The 15882-nt window shown below is 45.0% G+C and overlaps 1 protein-coding gene across 1 annotated transcript in view; it reads left to right on the plus strand.

Moving 5' to 3' along the window:
* Nucleotides 1–15882, plus strand: part of NSG2 (neuronal vesicle trafficking associated 2) — a 221144-nt gene that overhangs the window by 189001 nt on the left and 16261 nt on the right. The window contains exon 4 of the mRNA XM_078653027.1: nucleotides 3563–3673. Coding sequence (XP_078509153.1) covers nucleotides 3563–3673 — 111 coding nt within the window. The remainder of the gene's footprint in view (nucleotides 1–3562; nucleotides 3674–15882) is intronic.

Raw genomic sequence — 15882 nt, forward strand, 5'->3', positions numbered from 1 at the left:
CTTGCGTCGCCATTGTGGAAGCCACCACGCGCAGCGTTAAATAGGTAATATGCGAGGATTGGAACTCACACGTATTCGCATTGCAGTGATACAGCGTGTGGTGGGCGCAATCTCCAAGCATACATTCAGATTCTTCACTCTTTTACCAGACTTTACCAGCTTTTACCAATCCTTGGTTGCCCATAACTTTTTGCCCATTATAAGACATCAGATAGTCATTCCTTCGCGTTGATCCAGCACCCAGCCATCACATCGTATGAAATTGTGGCAGCCCTGAAGCCTTAGCAGTATCGAAAGTAATTTGGTCGATTTGGGATCATGGCTAGTCTTCACATACAAGATCGTTATCGAGCCACAGGGGTCTAAATCGTCACAAAAAGCACATTTCTGCTTATTACCGATTTACCGATTTTAATGTTCAATCATTTATAAGCTCAATCGTTTTTAGCTCCTTTACCCCCGTGGAAACGCTGGTAACATATGGGCAGAATCAAATTGTAGACCTGCAGTTCCTTACATATGCGTTATGCCGCCATTTTGTGAGGGTGCGAGCAATGGCTGTCTCTCGAGCTGTTTTTTGTGCCCCCAAGCGTTAAATTTACTCACGGTCTCTTTCCCCCGCTACCCTTTTGCGCATCTCACAGTCCGGTTCGCCGCCGGGATCCTCAGAAGTCTGCCCTCATATCGAGCTGGATCCTCGATTTTCGTCTGCCGGCATCCTCGGCGGTTTGCTGGGCGGTCACGTAGCCTTCCTCCCGCCGTCCTTTACCAGAGCCCGGCAGCACCCGGAGCGGAGCTGCGAAGCTGTCAAAACCGGACTTCTCCTTTGCGTAACTCGTCGGTCGAGCGCTCTATGTGACCCGCTCACATTCCGGCGTCCGCTTCTCCTATTGTTGTCGGCGCTGGAGAGGTTTTTCGCGCTCCAGATCTAGATGACTTCTTCGGCACGAGCAGAGAGACTCAGAGAGCCGCCATCTCCCTCGGCGTCCAAACCACGCCCCCCAACCCCAGTTCAATTTCAACACAGTTGGGCCTCATCAGTGAGGTGCAGCTTGGGGCTCATGGCACAGCGAGAAATAGAGCCATATCTGGGGATGCTAGCCACAGTTAGGGAATCATTTTAAACAAGGAAGGTTTCTGGGTGGAATGGTAGTAAAAGCCCCCAGCACTGGCAAAGTCAGGACAGCACTCCAGATCATCATCTCTTTTTAACCCTTGCAGGACTCCAGACTCCCTAGCAAATATTTGCAATTCAGTCTTGATCCTCCTCCAATAAAAGTCTAGACTGAATTGCCAGGCTGATTCAGGGATCTGCGAACATTAATATATATATTTTAATGATAATATTGGTGATTGTGATTATTTTTTGATCATTGTTTTTATTATATATCACGTTAGTGGAGAGCCTGACATTAAATCAGGCGTTTCACATTTTGTGCTGCGCCCTGTTGAAGAAGAAAGACAGCAACTTTCAAATGTTTCTTGTTACTGTTCCTGTTCCTGTTCAAGCGATTTTGTTTCCCTGAGAGTTGGTGTGATGCATTTTGACTTCTGCCATATTGCTGATTTGTTAGAGGTTCTTGAAATGTTCACTGACATGCATATCCTTTGCTATCAAAGCTGTGCCTCCTGGGAGGGAGCAGCTCAGCTTCAGAGAGATACATGGTGCCATCACCACAGCAAAAGCGAAGCTTTCCCCTGGCTCTTTGACACACCTGCCAGAACCTTTTTTCCAGGTGGTGCTAAAATTAAATCAGGACTTTTTCTAATATTAGCTTTAATAGTTTGCTGAAAGAATTGAAAAATAGGTAGCAAGTGGCTTACTAAGGGTACCACAAGCCCCAATACATACAATGTAAACGGACCACTCTGCATAGTAGATGTTTGGTTGAAGAAAACCATAAATGGAGTGTGGTGGGCTTCTCGCACGCCTGGACCTTGGTGCCACTGCATCTCTTGCACTATTGATAGCTAAGCCCCTGAAAGAAGGGATTTCTCAATAGAATTTGCCTACTGTACTTTTGTGTTAAGCTCACATTCCACAAGGCCTATATGTGTTTCTGACATGTACAACATTATTGGGATGGGATTGTGCCCTTCACGGTAAACCATCATGTATTCTTGCCCAGAGTGCCCAACTGTATGCGAAGCCGGTGTTGGAGTTTTTATTTTTGCACCATCATTGCACCAATCTAGCGTGTGTGTGTGTGTGTGTGTATGTTTGGAGTGGTGCATAATGGGAAATGGACTATTGTCTATGCCCTGGGTGATTCACACAAAGTAGTAGTGTCAGCATACTTAGTTCTTGTGAATCAGAATTGTGAGCAGACCTTTTTTTCTGTGACAGAGAGAGGAGAGGTTTTTGACCTCTCTCATGTAAAATTCCACTAATATGTTAATTTCAGACGTTTGTGCTGACCTGCTGTGTGCAAAGCAAGGGCCTCAATACAGTAAGTGTGTAGACCATGTAGGGCAGTAGGACTCTGTTTGTGTCATGAGTATAAGTATTGGGCCCAGTAGAATCCACTTTGTATGGCCCTTGGTTTAGCATGGCACTGTGCAGGGTGATAGAACTTCCCCGCGCAGTGGAAGTGTATTGACTACATTCCTGTGGCTATGAGATTCAGACACTGAAGGAGGAAGGTTGAAGTCACCAGACACATGGCTGCCTTTAGAAATTCATTCAATGACTATGCGTTAGAAAAATACTGCTAATTATTTCTATTGAGCACTGCCATTCGTGGTTGGTGTGAGGGTGGGACACACACCATCACACTGTGGTCTTTAGCAATGTTCACACATGTAAATCCCTTCCTGTCAAAGGAAACCAAATACATCAAAATGACAAGCCCATAAAGGAAAAACGTCTGCAATTGTTGAGCCCCTTTGAGACATATTTTACCTCACCTTTAAAATTACGTTGCATTTTGTAGATTGACTTTTGTGCAGATTCTTTCGTTGGAATCATTAAAGATGAATAGGTGACAGTTTTCCAATAAAAGAGTGCCCGTGTCTGGATTATGTGGCGAATTCCTCTAATAAATGTCTGGATCTTGGAGGTGTGGTTGACATATATTCACGGAAGTGGTTCTTTGGAGCAGTTCATTACAGCAAATGGGATTTTGTGTTGTTTAGTACTGACACACAGATTGCCAACCTAGTGTTGTGTGCATCGGAGACTTGTAGGCAGGAAAGGCCACGTCTGTTCTCCCAGCGGCCCTGCGGGAGCGAACGAAATGGCAGGCAGAAGATGCGATTTTTTGTTTTTCCGTGTGGATGAGAGAAACGTATGGGAACATAAAACCCTCGGAGCATTCGATGCGCTCTTTGCCTCCTAATTGGGCTGAAGACGGAAAAGGCGCCATGTGACTGGAGGCCTCCCGAGCAGAAAGCAGGGGAGTCGGGTCTGGGAAAAAAGCGCTCACTTAATTATGATACTTAGTTGTTCTAAGCACTCTGCAGGACTGGAGGGGGCAGGCGATTAATTATGATCAATGTTTGATCGCGGGAGATTGCGGGAGAGAGAGTGGCCTCCCCTAATTGCCGTATTTTGTTCTTGCAGGTCACGATCCTCATCAGCCTGGCCCTGGCCTTCCTCGCCTGCATAGTGTTCCTCGTGGTTTACAAAGCCTTCACCTACGACCACAGCTGCCCAGATGGATTTGTTTACAAGGTAGGTGCAATAGTTACAAAGACCTGTGGATCAGTTACAAGCTTTGTGGCCTATTCCTTTAGGGACGTGGGCCCAATGGAAACTTCTATTGATGCCTTTGTTTGGCTGGACAGCAGAAGGCTCTGGTAGAAGAAAGGCTGCTTGAGGACAGGGAGAAAGAATAGTCAAGGCGCTTGACATGGTTTCAATTATTCGCTATGTGCCTATTTCTACCCAGGGCCGACTGGCTACCGGGCAGTTGTGTGTGCTGCCGAGCTGGGGGCTAATTTCTCTGTGGTGGGGGCTTATTTCGTTGATCGGGACCTGCGTGCGCATTGAAATAAAAAAAGCAAAACGAATTTCGTTTTTCACACGCATGTCCCTTTCAAGGTTTTATCTTACACGGCTACGACTTAACACGGTTACATTTTTATTAGCATTTCCCATGACAGGCCCTTGGTTTGCCACACTTCTGCGTTGCCAGTGTGATGCTGCTTCAACCCAAACCACGACGCACTTTATGCTCTTTTGAATATTATACCGCAATTTAAGATCTCAATTTTACGCCCCATCAAGAAGGTTTTTTTTTTTTTAAAAAGCCTGTTCAACCCGAGAATCTGTTTCTATGTTTTGAATTTATTTCCTTTGCACTTAAGTTGTGGAAAATACCCCTCATAGTTATAGTTTAGCTACAATGTTACTCCAAATTTCAGTTTTCATTAATATTTTGTGATTAACTGTTCGCATTAATATTTTTTTGTGACCTGCACTTTAACCAAATGGATTTTCATTTTTTATATCTGTTTTATATATATGACTGCGAAGGCTCTTAATTAAGCCAAAACTTGTTCACTTTAACCGGCTTGTTTTATGGTTTTAAAATAGAAAGGTTACCTCGATCGCATGATACAATTGTATTGAAAGTATAAATTATGATATATTCATGTTATGATTAAGGGACTATGGCCCAGATGCATGAAGCTAAAAACCGCTCGCAAAGGGGCAGATTCTCAGAATCTGCCCCTTTGCGAGCAGTATTTTTGCATTTGGGATGCATCATCCCAAATGCAAAAATCGCAAATTGAGAATTCGCTAAATTGCGATTACTTGTATTTAAGGAATTTCACATTGAGATTCCTTAAATGCAATGCATTAAAGTTTAAAAAATAGCGATTTCGCTAATAGGGCTCGCAAATTAGCATGAAGTGGTAATTCGCAAACAATTTGAAAAATGCACTAAAGTGCATTTTTCAAAGTTTCATGTTGCGCACAAACATGCCCTAAGGGCATGTTTGTGCGCAACATATGTGCACAGATCAATTTCAGGGGTGCAACAGGGTGTCCTTTGGACACCCCTGCACCCTTGAAATTGCATTCTCATTTTGCGATTCGCTAATTGCGATTCGCAAATTGAAAATTCTTCCCATTCATTCCTATGGGCCTCTAGGCTTATAGGAATGAATGGGGAGGTATTCCTTAATTGCGACTCGCAATTTGCGAATCACAATTAAGGAATTTTAAGAAATCGCTATTTTTAAAGTGATTTCTTCTTGCATACCATTTTGCTATTCCTTATTAGCGATTCCTTATTTTTCGTTAATAAGGAATCGCAAAATGGATGCTTGATGCATCTGGTGGTATGTATTTTACTTTGTGCTTTTATAGTAAGATCCTGACCGAATAAAGATTTTGACTGACTGTCTAACAGAAGTGCTCTGGAGTGTACTTTTCATTCCTATGGCATGCCAAATGGGCATAAATACATATTTGCTGTAATATCCAAATTCAGGATCTGTGGGTTTTTATGACCACAGAAATTAGTACAGTGAAACTCTCCTAAATTGTATGAGGTGTTGGGGAAGATATTCTTTTCGTTTTCCACAGGGATGCATCATTTTCCCTGTTGAAGAAACATACTTTTTGGTTCAAATGCACACTCCTGAAACACAGGTGTTAATCATTTAACTTGTGGACAATCCACCACAGTAAATTGCAGGAGCATACATTGGAAGCTATAATTTGCATACATATAATTTCACACTTCTAGGATCCGTATAAGTCTCATATTAGTCAGGAATCAACGTGAATGAGTTTGTTTGCCTTTTGTAGATTTCCCTCTTCAAGTGTTTGCGAATTGGGACTGGTATTGTTTTACAGATGACAAAATACAAAACCTATTGCACACCAGTTCAAGAGAGTATAAAAAAGATATCTCAATGGACATTAATAAGTTCAAGTAACCACATTGAAAGATAAGGAAAACGATGGGTGATACGATTCCTCTTTTATTGGAAGGATGACCAGCCGAGCCGACCCGTGTTTCGTCGCCAAGCAGCACCCGGAACCAGATTTGCGGGATTACTCTTCCTGCCGGCGTTTTCTTAGCTACTCGGGGCACATCCCTTGATTAACCGACCCAACAACCAACTTTTCGCGCTGATGTGCCCTGATACTTACCATTATCGACCAAGTGGATGCTTTTACTTTCTTGCGGCACTGCTTTTCATCAGTCGACTCTGAGCACTACCAACCCTCTTTCAAGCTCCATTTTCGCATGAACGTATAGGGACTTTGGACAACCTACCCATATCTTTTTGAAAATACTCAACCTGGTCTCGAGCGGGTCCGGGTCGGAATTATCACCCGCAAAGCGACCTGTGGTTCAATACCCTTCTGCTACAGCCCTGAGGAGTCGTGTAAGCATTGTTACTGCTTGGCGACGAAACACGTGTCGGCTGGTCATCCTTCCAATAAAAGAGGAATCGTATCACCCATCGTTTTCCTTATCTTTCAATGTGGTTACTTGAACTTATTAATGTCCATTGAGATATCTTTTTTATACTCTCTTGAACTGGTGTGCAATATGTTTTGTATTTTGTCATTTGTGTGGTGTGTACCCCGGCACACACTTTTGGAGGGGTTTAGGGCATTTGTCCTCTCACCTACTTGCACCTGGACCCACAGTATCACATCCACCACCGTGAGCAGTGCGCCTAGTTTTCCCTCACTCCAAAAAACCCGGTTCTCGTCAGGCATTGTTTTACAGATCACTTCCCCAAAGGGACGGAAAAAGAATGGGGAGAGGCAAGAGAAGGGTGACCAGAAAACTGCGTGATTATAACAAAGAGACCGCCAATGAGGGAAGTAGCAACTTTAGAACAAAATGTTTACTTGGAGAGAATGATAAATGCATAGAAAACCTCCTAACAGAAGTGGTGTGGTTAAAATGCAAATGGACAAAGTAGGGCAATATCACTGAGAAAGCCAGGACACAGCAGAAGTCTACATAGGGCTTGAGTTTCAGAAGTCTTGTAAGTGCTTTGTGGCCACTTCTCAAATTGAAATACATTTCCCACATATATTCTCTAAAGTGTCCCGGTTCCTACCATAGGTAAGTGTCTCTTAATCAACTGTGGAACATTCCTGGGCACGTGGCCAGGTCGAGCACCAAGATGGTGGCCTGACTGTGAAGCTACCGAGCTACCGCGCAGACGAGGCTGCCTAGAGACCCATAAGCGTGGCAAACTAACTCCCTGAGAGCAGTGCCGGTGGGCTGAAGCTCGCAGGCATGCGGGGAGAGCAGCGGGGTCGATGAGAGTCCCGCGTAACATCTGAAGCGTGTGCCTTGCGTTGGCGGCCTGACGCAGTCATCAGAGACCCCACGACGTACTGGGTTGTGGGCGAGACTGAGGGCTGGGCTGCTGTCGCCGAGAGCGGCCAAGGGAGTCAATCGAGCTCAGGGAGCCACGTAAATCCCATCATGGCTGCGAGGGACCCGCATTCCTTAGATCCTGTGCCGGGATGTGGCGGTGAGTTTAGCGTGTGGGTGTGGATCCCCCCTCCTTCCCAATAGATAGAATATACGCTTTCAGTGAGGAAGGCACAGCGCACGGATCACGGCTGTGATCAGCTGCCTGTATGTCCCTAATGGGGATGTTGGACACTTACGGAGGGCCCCCAGGGAGATGTACACTCATGTGACCCTCTTTCTGCAGGTGCCAAGACGGAGTGCAACACCTGGAGGCACTGCAATACAGTAGAAGAGGGGCCATGATTATGATTGGAGGGGCTGGTGCGGCGAAGTGACGAACGTGTTTGCAACCCACACCCAGAATCTTGAACGGTGGAGCGTTGGAGTTTGAGGCTGCCTCCCGTGCATCGAGCATCCCACTATTGTCTGGCTTGGAAATGTTGTACTTTGTTTTGCACTTGTGCCCGATTGTTCAACATGGGTCAGAGTGACCCTAAGCATCTTCAGCTCACTTTTGAAGCATCCAAGACCCTGTAACAATTTACGAATTGCGGAGATCACCGAGACCATTAACACAGGCCCCATGGAGGCGTATGTGTAACGGTTATTGTCGGACCTCTTTGGCAGAGACTGTTTTTCTAATACATTTACGGTGGAGTGGGCTCATCGGTCCCTGGCCCCTATGTCTGTCTCCAGCCCGCCCCCGTCTTATCATTGCGGTATTGTTTAATTACCATGATAGAGATGTTGCATTGAGAATGACCCGGGAGGTGGAAAATCTGCAGTATCAGGTAATGACTCTCTCGCTCTACCCAGACTTCATGCCAATGGTGCAGGAGGCCCGGCGTAAGTTCCAAGATATCAGAATGACATTACGGAACGAGAACATTCGCTATGCCATGTTGTACCCGGCGCACCTCCGTGTTCAGCTTAACGGCAAAACTATTATTTTTGACACACCTGCGGAGGCAGCTGACTTCTGGAAGCGCCAGAAATCGGACAGAGCGGTCTCCTCTGGAAAGTAGAGCTTTGTGAGCTGAGAGCATGGACTTACTATTGGGTGCGCATCATACCCTTAGAGGACCACTAGCCTCGACACAAACTCAGGAACATTTACAGAATTTAATGCTGGGATGCTCATCATATCGCTATTTTTAGGAGATGTAAATGATGTTATATTGTTACCATACTTGTGGTATGCTCGGGCGGTGCTGCCCCCCTTGGAGATCTCCTTCTACACATATTGGGTTTGGGATTGTTTTCTTCATTTCTCCCTTCTATTAAGTTAAAATGTGTTGGGATTCATCGGATATAGGTTCGGTGGATATCCGTTGTGGGTGGGTGGGGGGTTTGGGATTCCTGGTTGAAAATGTTTGTTTTGTTTTTTTGTTTACAGTCCTTGGAAAATAACAACAGTTGGCTATCGAAATGCGGCCATCATGTCAAATCAGGCTGCATAGAATCACGCCTACAGTAGTGATGGAAGGAAGGCAGCCCAGGGGACTCAAACTGTATTGTATAACATGGAATGTTAGAGGGCTATCAACCCACGTAAGGGATGGCAGGTACTTGCTTACCTAGCTAGGCACAAGATACAAGTGGCACTGTTGCAGGAGACTCATTACGCCCCAAAATTAGATAATGGATTTGCGGACACCTGGGGAAGTAATCGGTTTTTCGCTAGGTATACTACTTACTCTAGGGGGGGTCTGTATATTGATTCGTAAATCGCTTCCCTTTACGACACAGACTGTGATCAGAGACCCGGAGGGTCACTTTCTACTGGTGGTGGGATCCATAGGTACGCAGCACCTGCTTTTCATAAATGTTTACGCTCCTAATGTGGATGCCCGTGGCTTCTTCGCTAATATCTCAACTCACATTGCTGGGATACCAACGGACTCTATCATATTAGGAGGGGATTAAAATATCACACTACAACCCGAGTCAGACACCACGGGTACAGGACTCAACACTAAACTGCTCCACAAGGTAACTACAGACATTGCTACACACACATCTTCTGGCGGCACCGGCACCCATCTTCTCCGGAATGTTTCTTCTATTCAGCACCACAGGCCAGCTGGTCCCGTATAGAACGATGGTATGTTACCCCTGACTTGCTCCTCAACATACAGGAGGTGGATCATTTGCTGCACACTCTATCGGATCACTCACCGGTGTTGTTGTCGCTTGTCCTGCCCATTGTCATGTGCCCGTCTGCATCTTGGCACTTCCCAACTGATGCGTTGCTAGATACCTCTTTTAGGAGTGAAGTGCAGGATGCAATTGTAGAATACTTTCAGATAAACACATGCTCTGTGCCTCACTACGCTATGCTGTGGGAAGCTTTTAATGTATATATCAGGGGCATTTGTATCTGTTAGCAAGCAGGGGTGCTTCGCATGATACGCCGATAGCTTGATGCTGCTGAGCGGGAACTACGAGATCTGGATGCCCGGGCGTTGACGGAGGCTACTTCCTCTCCATTGCATCAATGTGCTAAACTGCTGGGAGAGTTCCAGGAACTGGCACAGTAGGAAACGGAGCAACTGTGGAAATACACCAGTGCCAGAGTGTATGGGGAGGGAGAAGAACCAAGACGTACTCTGACCTGTTTGTTCACTCCCAGGTGCCAAGCTACATATATCACGCAGCTCCAGGCTGCGGATGGCACTCATGTCACGGATTGCACCGCTATCCAATCAACCTTATTGTTCTATTATACTAGCCTCTACACAATTGATTCCCACAGAGCTCTGTGCTCAGCCTGATGCTGTTTCACTTCTACATCCACACTCTGGCAGATAAGGTAGAGAGCAGCTGCTCGTTCCTTTTATTCCTATGCAGATGACACCCAGATCATCTCCACTCTGTCATCTACTCAGAATTATGGCTCCTCTGATCTCAGTTTGCGCTTGATTTGCATTTCCTCTTGGATGAATAACAACTCACTCAAGCTCAATAGGGACAAAACTGAGATCATGATTTTGGCCAAGAACCATGCTCTTTGAGAACCACAATATTGGACTACTTCTCTAGGTGCTTGGCCCACACCATCATCAAAGGGCAAGTACTTGGGCGTTCTTATGGATCACATGTGATCTATGAAGTCTCAAGTGGCAAGGTGACAGCCACTTGTTTTGCAGTGCTCAAATGGCTTATCATCTCCAGACTAGATTATGGAAATGTGTTGTATCTGGGGACCGACAAAGCTACTATCCATCAGCTTCAGCTAGTGCAGAATGCTGCTGCTAGGCTTCTCTTTCGCTTCCCCAAATCTGCCTCAGTCTTGAATCTCCTTCACAAGCTGCACTGGTTTATGATTCCGAATCATATCAATTTCAACGCACTATGCCATATTTTCAAGATAAAAGCTGGTTCTGGACCTAACTATGTTCAGGATCAGGTACTCCCTTATCATCCTCTCACTCCCTGAGATCCTCACATCGGGCCTTGTTTACAGTTCCTAGGTTAGGTTTGTCTCGTATGAAGGGGCGCTCTTTTGCTTATTTCGGCCCAAAACAGTGGACCTCTTTTCCAGATTCTCTGAGAAACGACCCCTCTCTTTTTGCCTTTCGCAAGGGCCTGAAAACCTGGCTTTTCTGAATCTGCTTATTCAGCTCTCTGCATCTTGGAAACCCCTTGGGATAGCTGTGCACATTATAAGTTTCAATAACATAACATATACATTCTGTAGCTTATAATCTAATTATTTATTTACCTGCAGAAATTTTAAGCTGCACTTTGCCCATGACTACACCTACAAATCTTTAAAATGGAACAAAATAGGAAGGGAATCTGACATGATTTGCTTTGAAACAATCAGCCTGATTCATGTACGGGCCGTTTTGCGTGGCCCTAATAGCGAATCATAGCGACTCGCTATTGAGGACACGCAAAACGGTATTCATGTAGGAATTGCTAAATAAATAGCGATTCCTACATGTTCTCTATTTGCGAGTAGAAAATTGCTACTCGCAAAAAAAGGAATAACTCCCCATTCATTCCTATGGGCCAAAAGGCCCATAGGAATGAATGGGGAGTATCCCTTATTTGCGAGTAGCAATTTACTATTCGCAAATAAGATAGCGATTTTAAGGGTGCCAGGGGTGTCCAAAGGACACCCTGTAGCACCCCTAAAATGCACATTTGAACAGGTGTTGCGCACACACATGTCCAAAGGACATGTGTGTGTGCAACATGCAACTTAGAAAAATGCTTTTAAAAGCATTTTTCTAAGTTTTTGCTATTTACCGAGAGGTCTGACCTCTCGGTAAATAGCGGCCCAAATTTGCAAAATCGCAATTTTTGAAAGTGTCATGAATAGCATTTAAGGAATCTCTAATAGAGATTCCTTAAATGCTAATTCTCGCATATTAGCTAATTCTTCATTAGCGATTTTTGCATTTGGGATTGTGAATCCCAAATGCCAAAATTGCACTCGCAAAAGGCAAGATTCTGAGAATCTTGCCCTTTGCGAGTGCAATTTAGCTTCATGAATCAGGCTGAATGTACGGTACATTATAATTCCTTATTCTATTTCATTATTTGAATCCTTCCTTTTCCTTACACTTATATCAAAAGAACCATTATTACGTTTGAAGAACTTTGTTCCCTTCTCAGTGCTATGTTAGTGTCAGAAATTAGAGTACCAAAAAACTGTTAGTGCTCAGTTATTTCCTGTTTGGGTTTATGTGATGGGAGATAACAAGTAAGCTTATGTCTACCATATGTCATCAAATGTTCTTTAAATGACTAATGTAAGGAGTAGTTTGGTGTGCAATAACATGCACTCTGCTACATTTAAAGTATCAGATGGAACACAGAAACCTAACTTTCACCCATCTTGTTTTCTCACTAATACTTTGCGTGAACTCAATTTATTCATGTGCATGACACGTTTTGCCCGGGTATATTCAGAATAGATTTTGCACATACAGCACTTCCTTAGATGACTTCACTTCTTAAGACAGTCCCATGCAGTAGCTTTCATCCAGTTATTAAAATCATCGTTCAGCAACCTAGGAAGGTTGGGGCCAGCTGACTCTTAAATTGAGTGTGCTCCGACCACCTATATGTAATTATCCATGGGCTTTGCAGACGAACGGTTTCAATACTTTTTATTCACTGAAGTCCAGTGCCACACGATTCTTTGAATAGTTATGTTTTAAATATGCTTAATTCCCTACCAGTGTTGGCAAAGTAAGAGGGGTGAGTGAGGCGGAGAGTGATGTGAAGGTAGAATGAGAAACCGAGTGTGCATGTGAGAGAGTGACAGAAGGGGAAAGGGGAAGGCCAGGACAGTCCCTCATTTTGAGTGCTAAGCTGAAAAGCCACAGAAAAATACAAAAAAATAGTCCTCTGACATCAATAGCGGAAGGAGACATTCACCCAATCAAAAGCAGGCCTAGTTCTAAATTCCCCAGGAGTGGGCAAGAAACAAGACTAGGGAGGAAAGCTATTTAATCAGGAGGAGGGAATTTACATACACAAGAAAGTAATTTAATAATGGATCTGTGCAAATCAAAAAGCATGCACATAGTATATGTTGCAGCATAGCTTACAATGTTGCCTGTAGCGACACCGTACAAATTGACAAATCAGGAACAATCCTTTATAGAAAAGGCAAATTTGTCCCATTTTCTTCAGAGTAGAGGTGCATCTGGAATGGCATTTACATTGGCTTGTTACAGGAGTACATTTAAGGATATTTCCAAATTGGCAGACAAGAAACAATTTACGAACGGTGTATAAATAAAAAGAAAAAAGCCCAAAATGCGGCCATTAGTTAGGCATCACAATCAAGGAAACCTCCCAAACACATCACAACATTTAAAGAACCTGGGAATACTTTTTGACTCTGTGCATTCTTTTGTTACTTATATAAATGCAGTAGGGAAGCATATCAACCAGCAGGTCTTGGTCCGGTGGAAAACTGCCACGACTCCACACAACCACAAAAGACTTGTTGAAGGTATGTCTGCAGAGGCGGCTCCTCCATCATAGCGGAGGAGAGTCACCCCACTGAAATGCCCCCAGAGACGAAAAATAAAATGGTAATGAAGTTAATGCATTAGCATTTTATTTTTCATGCCGATTGGAGTGTCATGACGAGGTAGGCCCTGCTGAATGGCAGCAGGGAGGAGGGTGGGCTTTGCACTTGTTTAAAGTGCACATGTCTCTTTGGCCAGCCATCTTGCGACGGTCAGACACGCGCACTTTAGACCTCTCCAGGCCTGTAAGTACAGGCCTCAAGTGCACTGTAGAGCACTGAGGCAGGCCACTTCCTACAACCCGGGCACTGCTCTTATGCTGGTTAACAGCATGAGAGCACGTCAGGATTGGCTTGGGAGCCTGCCTCGGGGAGAGACGACAATTGAGGACATCGCACTTGTTGCAGGAAGGTAAGTGTTTTACTTAATATATTTTTTTTGTGCCACCTGCCCCACCACCCTTGGGACATGCCTGCCGCCAATGCATGTCTGGCCTATTGAAACATCAAGGACCCCAGACTCTTGGAAGAAACTAATAGCTAGAATGCAAAAGGTTCATAACCAGGCCACTAGAATGACCTTGGACCTCCAAAGACGCAGGTGTGTAAATCCTGCCATATAAACTGTTAAGTGACTCTCTGGACATGCAAGGATCGATTCCATGTTATTCACACATCCTACTGGAGGAGAGAGGAGAATACCTTCCCCACCATGCACCTTCCAGGAATATGTGATAGTTGAGAGCACCTATGAGCACCTACGACCCTTTAAACAACACATAGGGTGATCTCAGGGATTTATGATACCTGTTCTGCATAACTACTGAACCCTTGCCTTGGACTGGAGCCCCACCAGGGGCTGTATTATACATAGGGGCATATTTACAAGCCACTTGTGCCGCCAGAGCATCACTTTTTTGATGCTTCGGTTGCGCAGTGTGCTGGCCCATATTTGCAAGGCCACGCAAAGCCACCCTGCATGGCTTTCTATGGCCTTGTAAATATGGCCTCCTTTCACGCATTACTCTGTGCGAAAGGGATGTTCCATGGGTTTTGCTGTTGGTGTTCCCATGCAACACCCATGGATCCTGATGCATTCCAAGATTTACAAGGTTTTGTAAACTTGAGAATGGGTCAGATTGTAATGTTAGACTCTCCTAGTTTTTTCCCCTTACTATGTGTGCTGCATTCTGCAGCACACGCAGGAGGACAATGCCATCAATGAATTTTTTTATGCAGGAAGGTGTCCCTTCCTGCACAAAAACTATCATCCCTGCAATACAGGCACCCTTGCACTATGGTGCCTGTGTTGGCTCTAGGCAGCCTATTGTGCACCAGTGCACAGGAAAGCACAGTGATGCGTTGTATTGTTGTAAATATGACACATCCCTGCACTTTCCTAATGACGCAGCTGGGCGCAGCAAGATGGCTCGCAGCACCTCGTTGCGTCATTATCTTGTCAATATGCCCAATAGTGCCCTGGGTTGCAGTGGGCGTTCGTGTCTGCTTTTGTTGTCCCTGGGACACTTTGGTATTACAGTCGGGCCATAGAAGCTTGCACAGACCCTTCTGATCTACTGAAAGTGCTGACACACATGTAGCACCAGCACTATCTTCAGAGGGAGTTTCTTCCGTTGCATGAGGCTGTGACCCCAAACAAATGAGGGAATCACTTTGCCTCTGTGCCCGTGCTGTATTGCAGACGTAGAAGCAAGCATGCCTTGAGCAAGTGCACTGAAGGTGCGACACAAAAAAGATCACACTATCAGTGTGCCTCCCTATTGAAGCCCTCTAGAGAGGGGAAAGGGTGTCTCAAGGACCCTCCAGACATCCCCCTGCAGGCATGTGCATTGACTCCCTGCACCTGCCTGCAGGGGATCTCACTCCTCCCTTTAATCTGCAGGCAGCACAGTAAACACAGAGCGGCTTAGAAGCAACCTCTCCATATTCTACTGAATGCGGTGGCCTGGAGGCAGCCCGAGTTTGTGGCTGCCCTAGGGGCAGCACATTCATTATAGTAGGACGCAGTGTCCCTGTTTGCCCCTGGCACACCTGCTTAAAGGTGCAGCGTGACGCGAACAATGACAGCGCTTCCTATATGTAACATGGTCCCAAACAAACTTCAAGAGCAACCTAAAAATTGAGCTTTTTAAAGTTGGTTTAACTGATTTAATTGCAGATCTGTGGTTAATATAGAAGAATGGCATGCAGCTTCCCAGGTTTCCGAGCTGCACACTATTTCTGCACACTGAGTGACTGTAAGGAGTACCAGCTCAGTATAAAACTGCTAATAAATACCTACAAATATGCATTTTTGGGGGGTGCTGCCAACTTTTACATGGCAACACCACGGAATGCCCACTTTCCTGCAATTACAACAGTAACCAATTTGCAGTCGAGGGGAATTGACCACAGACGTATGCCTGATATAAGAGGTACAAGGTCCACTGACCTTGATAATGTCAGTCAGGATCATGAAATTTG

The sequence above is a fragment of the Lissotriton helveticus genome, chromosome 7 (genome assembly GCF_964261635.1).
Source record: "Lissotriton helveticus chromosome 7, aLisHel1.1, whole genome shotgun sequence".
NCBI lineage: Eukaryota > Metazoa > Chordata > Amphibia > Caudata > Salamandridae > Lissotriton > Lissotriton helveticus.